This window comes from Orycteropus afer, unplaced genomic scaffold (assembly GCF_000298275.1).
Source record: "Orycteropus afer afer isolate SDZICR_OR568_19922 unplaced genomic scaffold, OryAfe1.0 scaffold00017, whole genome shotgun sequence".
Classification (NCBI taxonomy): domain Eukaryota; kingdom Metazoa; phylum Chordata; class Mammalia; order Tubulidentata; family Orycteropodidae; genus Orycteropus; species Orycteropus afer.
Window position 1 is genome coordinate 8710930 of NW_006921604.1, and position 9856 is coordinate 8720785.

General features: G+C 39.8%; 1 protein-coding gene across 1 annotated transcript in view; it reads left to right on the forward strand.

Moving 5' to 3' along the window:
* INPP4A (inositol polyphosphate-4-phosphatase type I A) overlaps positions 1–9856 on the forward strand; it is a 110472-nt gene that overhangs the window by 49507 nt on the left and 51109 nt on the right. Inside the window, exon 9 of the mRNA XM_042783432.1 lies at positions 7384–7514. Coding sequence (XP_042639366.1) covers positions 7384–7514 — 131 coding nt within the window. The remainder of the gene's footprint in view (positions 1–7383; positions 7515–9856) is intronic.

Here is a 9856-nt window from a genome sequence, read left to right on the forward strand (position 1 = left end):
TAATGTTGAACCATCCTTGCGTACCTGATAGGAACCTCACTTGGTCATAATGAATGATTTTCTTAATATGTTGTTGGAGTCTGTTGGCTAGGATTTTGTTGAAGATTTTTGCATCTATATTCATGAGGGATATTGGTCTGTAGTTTTCCTTTTGAGTAATGTCTTTGCCTGCTTTTAGTATCAAGGTTATGCTTACTTCATAAAATGAGTTAGGGAGGATTCCATCCTTTTCTATGTTTTGGAATAGTTTGAGTAGGATTGGTGTCATGTCTTCTCTGAATGTTTGATAGAATTCTCCGGTGAAACCGTCTGGGCCAGGACTCTTTTTAGTTGGTAATTTTTTGATGACCTGTTCAATTTCTTCTTTTGTTATAGATCTGTTCAACTTTTCCACATCAATCTGTGTTAGTTTCGGGAAGTGGTGTGTTTCTAGAAATCTGTCCATTTCTTACAGATTTTCAAATTTGTTAGAGTACAGTTCTTCATAGTATCCTGATAATATCCTTTTTATTTCAGTTGATTCTATTGTGATGTCGCTTATTTTGTTTCTTATTCATGTTATTTGTATTCTCTCTCTCTTTTCCTTTCTTAAATTTGCCAATGGTTTGTCAATTTTACTAATCTTTTCAAAAAGCCAACTTCTAATCTTGTTGATTTTTTTCTATTTTCTGTTTCATTGAATTCTGCTCGAATATTGATTATTTCCTCTCTTCTGGTGACTGAAGGCTTTTCTTGCTGTTCTTTTTCTAATTGTTGGAGATGCTGGTTTAAAGTGTTGATTGTAGCTCTTCTTTTTTGATGTGTGCATTTATTTGTATAAGTTGGCTTAGGATTACTGCTTTTGCTGTGTCCCAACGATTTTGTTATTTTGTGTTTTCATTCCCGTTTGGTTCAAGGAATTTTTGAATTTCATTTTTTATTTCTTCTTTTACCCAGTCTTTCTTCAGGAAGATGTTTCTTGGTTTCCATGTGTTTACTCTTTTTCCGTTGATCTTCCTATTGTTGATTTCTAATTTTATGGCATTGTGATCTGAGACGATGTTTTTGCAGTATTTCAGTGTTTTAAAGTTTATTATGGTTTGCTTTATGGCCTAGCATATGGTCTATCATGGAAAATGTTCCATGTGCACTGGAAAAGAATGTATATTTTGCTGTTGTTGGGTGAAGTGCTCTGTAGATGTCTATAAGGTTGAGTTGGTGGATTTTGTTGTTTAGCCCTTTTGCATTTTTGTTTGGGTTTCTTTCCAGTTCTATTTTTCATTCAAAGTGATGTAATAAAGTCTCCTACTATGACTGTGGAGTCATCTATTTGGCTTTTAAAGTCTGATTTATGTATTTTGGAGCTCTTTCATTGAGTCCATAAATACTTATTATGGTTATATCTTTTTGTTCACTTGATCCTTTCATCGTTATGTAATGTACTTCCTTGTTCCATATGGTGGTTTTTGTCTTAAAGTCAATTTGATCAGAAATTAATATTGCCACTCCTGCTCTTTTATGGTTGCCATTTGCTTGATATATCTTTTTCCAACCTTTGATTTTTAGTCTATTTTTGTCTTTATCTCTAAGGTGTGTCTCTTGTAGACAGCATATTGATGGGTTTTGTTTTCTTATCCAATCTGCAACTCTCCATCTCTTGAGTTGTACATTTAATCCATTAACGTTCAGTGTAATTATTGACAAGTATGAATTGGTTGCTGTCATTTTGGTATATGTTTTTTCATGGTGTCCCTGCTTTCTTTGTTCCATATTATTTTCTGTGCTGAGCTCATTATGTTTATGAATTGTGTTATCCTTTCCTTTTTCCTATTGTTTTAGTATTTGCTGAATATTTGTGCTTGCCTCTTTTTTATTGTGATGTGAAGGTTTATCATTTTTCTTTGAGGTTACCCTGTGATTTATAATTTTCTGCCTTAGTTTAGAACAGTCCATTCTATCTTTGCAACTCTCTTGAGTTCCTCACCATTTAGAAGTTCTGTAATTACACATTATTTTCCCTTTTGGTTTGTAGTTGTCCTCATTTGCCAATTGATGTCTCTGGTTCCCTGTTTACAGTCTTGTAAGCTTATTTTACTTTAGATATGACCATAGCTCTGGTTTGTGGGTTATGTCATCTTGTTGTTTTGCTATTTTTGCTTCTCTGTTCAAAGATCCCTTTAGTATCTCTTGTAAGGTTGGTCTGGTTTTAACAAATCCCCTTAATTTCTGCTTATCTGGGAATCTTCTAATTTCACCATCACATTTAAGGGACAGTTTTCTGGGTATATAATTCTTGGTTGAAAATTTCTCTCTTTCAGGGTTTAATATATACCATCCCATTACCTTCTCGCTTGCATGGTTTCTTCTGAAAAATAACAGTTTATCTTACTGGTTGTCCTTTGTATGTAACTTTTTGTTTTTCCCATGCTGCTTTTAGGATTCTTTCTTTGTCTTTGGTTTTGATGAATTTGATGATAATATGTCTTGGTGATTTTCTTTTGGGGTCTATCCTGTCTGGGGTTCGTTGGACTTCCTAAATGGATATATTCTCATCTTTCGTCATATCAGGAAAGTTCTCTTCCAGCAAATCTTCCACGATTTTCTCAGTGGTTTCATTTTTCTCTTCCTGTTCTGGAATTCCAGTGACATGTAGGTTATTCCTTTTGTTGGTATCCCACATGAACTTTAGGCTTTCTTCATTTTGTTTTGATCTTTTTTCTGATTGATCTCTTTCCAAACAACTATTCAGGTATTTGTCTTCAATCTCATTAATTCTGTCTTCCATTGCATCAGTTCTACTCCTTTGGCCTTTCAATGTGTTGTCTGTGTCTGACAATTTAGTATTAATCTTCTGGATTTCTATCTGTAGATTTTGAATTCTTTCTAATTTTTCATTTATTTTGTCATTTTGTTATTGTATTTTCTTCCAAAATTCTCCTAGGGATTTGTCTGTGTTTTCCTTGGTCTATCTCTCAGTCCTTTGAAGATACCTAAATATAATTCTTTTGAATTCCTTATCTCGGAGTTCCATTGCTGCTGCTTCCTCAGGGATGTATTCTGGGTCTGTATCTAGCTCCCTTGTTTCTACCACTTTATCTTGCCTCTTTGTGTGGACTGTGTTGGTCTGTTATCTCTGAATCATTGTGACATTGTTACATTTAGATCTCTGTTAACTGTTTGTGAAGAGCAGCTAAGGGCGAGTCAGGTCCTTCTTGGTGGTTGTTTATCATTGGTCTGTTGGTGGAGAAGGAAGTGTTGGCTCTCATTCAGTAAGTGAAGCTGCAGGAGTTGTGGGTGTAGTTGTGTTGTATGGGGACTGTTGCTGTCTCCCACTCAGTTAAACAAAAATTATAGTTGAATAACCATCAAAAAAGTAAAAGGAAATGGAATAAAACCACACTGTGTAATCACACAGGAACAATAATCAAAAAGAAAAGAAAAGAAGAAAGAAAGAAAACAGGGAAAAAACAAAACAAACAAAAAACCACAATATCTGGAGAGAGGGCAGTAAGAGGAAAAAGGTAGAATAGGAGAATAATGAAGAAAAAAATGGGAACAATGGAAAAAGAAAAACAGGACTGGGGTTAGCCATGAGAAAGAAAAAACATTGGAACTATGAACAGGCAAAAGAGAAAAAGCTGAAAACTAGAACCTGGGAAGGGAAGAATAAAGAATAATAATAAAAAGGACAAAAATAATAATAGTAGTTTTAAAAGAGACAAAAACAATCTTAAAAAAAAAAATCAAAAACAAATCGGGGCAGGGCAGGGCACCCAGGCTCCTTCTGAGCACAAAGACTGGGATAGAATTCCTCCAGCCTAGAAGGTGGGTGGGAGTGAGGGATGGCCGCTCCTACATTCACAAAGAAGGTGTGGGGCATAAGAGTAACATGGGGAATGTCACCCTCTTCTAGTCATCGGCATGTGGAATCTCCTTGTGCTTCCCTGCAAGTGGAGCCTGTTCTTAAGTCCCTTTGGATATTTAAAGTGGCAACACTTGTCAACATTCAAAATGGCTGCACCCTCCGGACAGGCAGAAGTCCACAGCTCAACCGCCTTCCTCTTAGCTGCTTCCCCTTTTATTCACCAGCCAGCAGAGCAGTCCTCCATGCAGTCCCCGGGTAGCAAGGCTGATTTTTAGGTTAATTCTTAGGTCCTACCACCACTTGTTGTTGTTGTTATGTGCCGTCGAGTTGGACCCGACTCATAGTGACCCCTCCTTGGGTTTCCAAGGCAGTATCACTACGGAAGTAGATTGCCCCATCTTCCTTCCGAGGAATGGCTGGTGGGTTTGAACCGCCAGCCTTCTGGTTAGCAGTCAAGTGCCTTAGGCACTACACTACCAGAGCTCCCACTTAGCAATATCCAAACTGTCTGTGCTGTCAGGATTGCTGCCAGATCGCAGCTCCTATGTCTCCTTTTTTGGTGTTTTCATGCAAATTCTTCTGCTAGTTAGAGTTTAGGCCACTTCTGTATCCTTCCCTTCAAAGCTCAGGGGTCCAGGATTATCTTCCGTATCTGTGTTAATTGTTTCCCTTTTTCTTTGTTGAAGAGGGTTTGTGCAGTCTTTCTGCCTATTCCTCCATCTTACTGGAACTCTGTATGCAGATGTTTTATATAGTTATTTTAATTGAAAATTTTTGCTTTCAGCTTAGTCCATGCTTATGTATATTTATGCAGCTTCCAGTTGCCACTGAGTAGATCCTGACCCTGGTGACCCCATGTGTTTCAGAGTGGAGCTGTGTTGCACAAGGTTTTCAGAGGCTGGGTTTTTAGAAGTAGATCTCCAGGCCTCCAAGGTACTCAAGAGGGGGACCCAAACCTCCAACCTTCTAATTAGCAACCAAGTGCATTAATCCTTTGTACCACTCTGACAGACAGTCTTTCTCTGCTATTCATAAGGTTTTCCCTGGCCAATTCTTTGAGAAGTGGATGGCCTCCTCCTCCTTCCTAGTCTGCTTCAGTCTACAAGCCAGGCTGATACCTGTGCACCAGGTGCACCCTACTGGGTTTGAAACACCAGTGGCACAGCCTCAAGACTCACAGCAACACGTCACCACAGTAGGACAAACCAACAGACAAGTTTGTGTCCCTTAGCTATTGGAAACTCCTCCAACCACCCTTATCTGGATCCCTGTGGCTAACTCCTCGATCTGTTCCTGTCCCCTTTGCCTTTTCTATCCTCTCCCTACTTCCTACCTCGCTGCTTGTGGTGGGTGTCCTGGATTCCCTCTCCTCACCTGGGTCCCTGCGACTGACTCCTCGATTTGTTGCAGTCCCCTTTACCTTTTCTGTCCTCTCCCTGCCTTCCCGCCTCGCACCTTGTAGGGCGTGGCCTGGGTTCCCTCTCCTCACCTGGGTTGTACCACTCGGGCTTCTTTATGTGGCTACAATTTATTTTTTCTTTATATTCAGTTTTCATGTTATCATTTGTAATTATTGCAAATTTTTCTATTATTTAGTACACTATCACTTTATTAAAGAGTTCATTCATTGAACAAGTGCTTTAGTTTTAAGTTTCTTTTCCCAAAGGAATCAAACTCTTTTAAGTACTCAGAAGGGGAAGGTTTTTGGTGAGCAAGACAGACTGTGGGAGACAACCATGTCAGAGAACTCGTAGCTTACACAGAGGAGCTCCAGACATGTCAGTGGTATGAGGAAATGGAAAGAGAGAAGGTGGTGAAGGTGCACACAAAATGCAGGGGCAAAGACACTCACAGAGGGGCCAGCAGTAACACTGAGGCAGGCAGGGCTTGAGTGCTCTAGGAGCAGGCCAATGGCTGTTGCTGTTGATAGGTAATGTTGCGTCGTTTCCAACCCACAGTGACCCCGTGTGACAGAGTAGAACTGCCCTCTAGGGTTTTCTGGGCTGCAGTCTTTACAAGAGCAGATTGCCAGGTCTTTCTCCTGCAGAGCTGCTGGGTGGGTTCTAACTGCCAGCCTTTTGGTAAGCAACCGAGCGTTGACCAGGGCTCTTTGGCCAATCTCTGGTGGTACAGATTTGCTAGCTGTGAAGAGAACACCAGTTTCTCTACAGTCTTGCTTGCACTGGCATTCTTTTACATTATTTTTTCTAGTCTGATACAATTCATACAATTTTGTAGATGGCTAAAAACTTTCACAAAATTTTCTCAAAAGAAAATTTGTGCATAGTATAAAAAGTCAAAGTGCGAAATGTTTTTTTAACAAAAAAGTCTTCAGCTGCCTATCTTCTGACCTAATTTCCAGAAACAACCATTTTTAACTCTTCTAGTGTTTACCCTATGTGTGCACTACTCTCTTAATGGATTTTAGGGATTAGCTATTGATTTTCTGTGGTGAGAATTTTTATACTTTGCCATTCTCTATTTCCCTAATATTGTTATACTTTAGTTTTTTTGTTTGTGTGTGTTAAATTCATATCATTTAAATTATTATGTAGCTGTTATTTTCTACTGATCTAAGGAGTTCACCTTTCAGTTCTTACACAGCTTTTATTTTTGTTGTTGTTGTTGTTGTTGTTATATGCTGTCGAGTCGGACCCGACTCATAGCGACTCCTCCTTGGATTTCCAAGGCAGTATCACTATGGAAGTAGATTGCCCCGTCTTCCTTCTGAGAAGTGGCTGGTGGGTTTGAACTGCCAGCCCTTTGTTTAGCAGTCAAGTGCCTTAGGCACTATGCTGTCAGAGCTCCCTTTATTTTTTTTTAGAGTTAATAAATTACCTTTTTTTCTTTTCTTCTTCCTTCTCCCTGCCTTTTTCCTTTCCTCTCCCCCATGCCTGTGAAGCACACATACAAAATAAGGCAAGGCCAGTGCCAAGCCCTGACTCAATTGCTGAGAAGCCAGTTCTAGACTGAAATAAGTGGTTTTATATTCTGTATCTCTGTTTTGAGGGGAGTAGGGCAGAAAGTCTCAAACCTTGTCATAATCTGAGAACCTCATGACAGCCACCCAGTGGGGATTAGGAGAGCAGGAGGAGATGTCCTGTGACCAGTTCCTTACAAGCCTCCCACTTGTGCTCTGGAAGGAGCACACAGCGTTCTGCCCAGACTCAGGCTGCCATTCAAACCTTTGCTTGGGTGGCCTTTGTGGATATATGCGAGGTCACCAAGGCATTCTCCCTCATTCTAACCTGTCCCATTTAGTTTTCCTTGCATATTTGACTAAATGTTTATTAAAGCTTCACCACACACTTCCCCACATGGTCATTTCTGCTTCTCATATACCCATTCCTCCTAGAGCTGTTTGTCCTTCTGCCCCACTGCTTTTAGGCTTGCAGTGCAGCCCCTGACCTTGGCCTTTCCTGGCATCCATAATGTGTCCCTAGACATTTTGTTCTCTTGGTTGGGTCTCCTCTGCAGGGAAGCAAACCAACTCCACAGCCTGATATATGTGTATGTGTGTGTGTGTGTCTTGCTTTTAGAGTGTGTGAACTGGAGGAGTTGGGGGAACTGTCCCCTTGCTGGGAGAGCCTCCGGCGCCAAATCGTCACTCAATACCAGACCATCATCCTCACGTACCAGGAGAACCTGACCGATCTCCATCAGTACAAAGGTGAGTGCTGTATATTATTGTCGGCATGGTTCCCCTGCTTTCCATTTTCTCGTATAGAAATCTGTAACCCAATTTCACTGAAATACTCTCAATGACAGGTATTTTAATTTATCCTTAAAAATAGATTTTCACATTGGTGTGACTTCTTTCAAGTATGGATTTTAAAAACTTAATTAAAAAGACAGATCTCTGAAAATTGCATTGAAAATTCTCAGGAGTCATCTACCAAAACAACAACTGTAGAATGAAAATGAAGAGGGCTAAACTCATAGGCCGTTGGCTCATGTTATTCATTCATTTCGGTCATTCATAGCAATAAATGACCAGGCTGTTTCCCTTGAGATAAAGTAGCGTTCTGAATTTCTCATTTTAAATATTCAGTGGACTTGTATTATTGTTGTTATGTGCTGTCAAGTTGGACCTGACTCATAGTGACCCCTCCTTGGGTTTCTGAGGCAGTATCACTGTGGAAGTAGATTGCCCAACCTTCCTTCCGAGGAGTGGCTGGTGGGTTGGAAGCGCCAGCCTTCTGGTTAGCAGTCAAGTGCTTTAGGCACTACGCTACCAGAGCTTCCGGTACTTGTATTAAATGTATAAATTGTCTGAGTGGAACTTTCTCTCTTAAGACTCAAAAGAGAAAGTGAAGTGCAGATACTTTGCCTTTCTCCTTGAAAGGTGCCAGGATTTTCAGAGTGCTTTCAGGGTTGATTTAGTAGGTTCTTCTTAATTCATTTCTTTCTTGTTGCAAATAGAATGGAGTTTTTGGTTTTTCATTACTTTATTTAATACTTTAACGGTTGGAATTATTCTCTGTCTTCAGATTCTTCCCTCCCTCCCCTCTACATAGTGGAATGTCGGGATGTAAGGAAAACCATAAACCCATAATGTAATTTTGACACAGAACATATGAACCTTACCCATGATCTTAGAAGAGAAGACACTAATGACAAGATGGTGATAATGGGTTTGATTTGAATCTGAAGAATAAGCCTAAGATGAAATGGCATCACTTGCCTGAAGAAATTTAAGGACCTATATGCATGCTAGGTAATTGTTACCCAGGAAAGTCTAAAACTCACACAGCTTTGAATTTTCTAGAGCAGAACTTCTCCATGTTAATGTGTATCGCATCCCTTGAAGATCTTGTTAGAAGGCAGGTTCTGATTGGTAGGGTCTGGGATTCTGTGTTCCTTACAGGCCCCCAGGGTGTGATGTTACTGTTCTGCGGACCACACCCCAAGTGCGAGGCTCTGGAAAGCAATCTTCTCTGGCAAAATGCAAAACAACTGCTGATCTGCATTTTGATGCTGATAAAATTCATTTGCCCTTTTTTCATCCCACTATACAGAATGTTTGTTTCTTCTTCTCTTCTGATCATCAGGTTAATTTTTAAGCCCTTTCTTTTCTAGGCACGTTGTTCTTCATTTACTTAGTTAATGGATTGTGATTATAGAAATAAGATCGTGAGTATTTGTTACAAAGCATCATTCAACTTCTTGTAAACTGTTGTCTAGTGCCATCGACTGGGTTCTGCCTCATGGCCACCCCATGTACAGTAGAACAAAACGCTGCCTAGTCCTGTGCCATCCTCCCAGTTGTTGCTGTGTTTGAACCCATTGTTGGAGCCTTTGTGTTATTCCATCTTGTTAGGGTCTTCCTCTTTTTTGCTGACTTTCTGCTTTACCAAGAGTAATGTCCTTCTCCAGAGACTGGTCCCTTCTGACAACATGACCATAATACAAATAGATGAAGTCTCAGTCCTAAGGAGCATTTTAACTGTAATTCCAAGACAGATTTGTTTGTTCTTTTGGCAGTACATGGCATATTCAATATTCTCTGCCAACATCGTAATTCAAAGGTATCAATTCTTTGATCTTCCTTATTGTCCAGCTCTTGTGCACATGAGGTGATTGAAAATATCATTGATAGGGTCAGGCACACCTTAGTCTTCAAAGTCCTTTGGTTTTTAACACTGTAAAGAGGTCTTTTGCAGGAGATTTTCCCAATGCAAAATGTCATTTGATTTCTAGACTACTGCTTCCATGAGTATTGATTGTGGATTCAAGTAAAAAGAAATCCTTAACTTCAAGTTTTTCTGTTTATCATGATGTTGCTTTATTGGTCCAGTTGTGAGGATTTTTGTTTTCTTTTTGTTGGGATGTAGCTCTGGTGGCATAGTACCTAAGGCATTGACTGCTAACCAGAAGGCTGGTAGTTCAAACTTAACAGCCACTCCTTGGAAGGAAGATTGGGTGATGTATTTACTTCCATAGAGATATTGCCTCAGAAAGCCAAGGAGGGGTTGTTATGAGTCGAATTACTTGATGGCAGTGAGTTTTTTT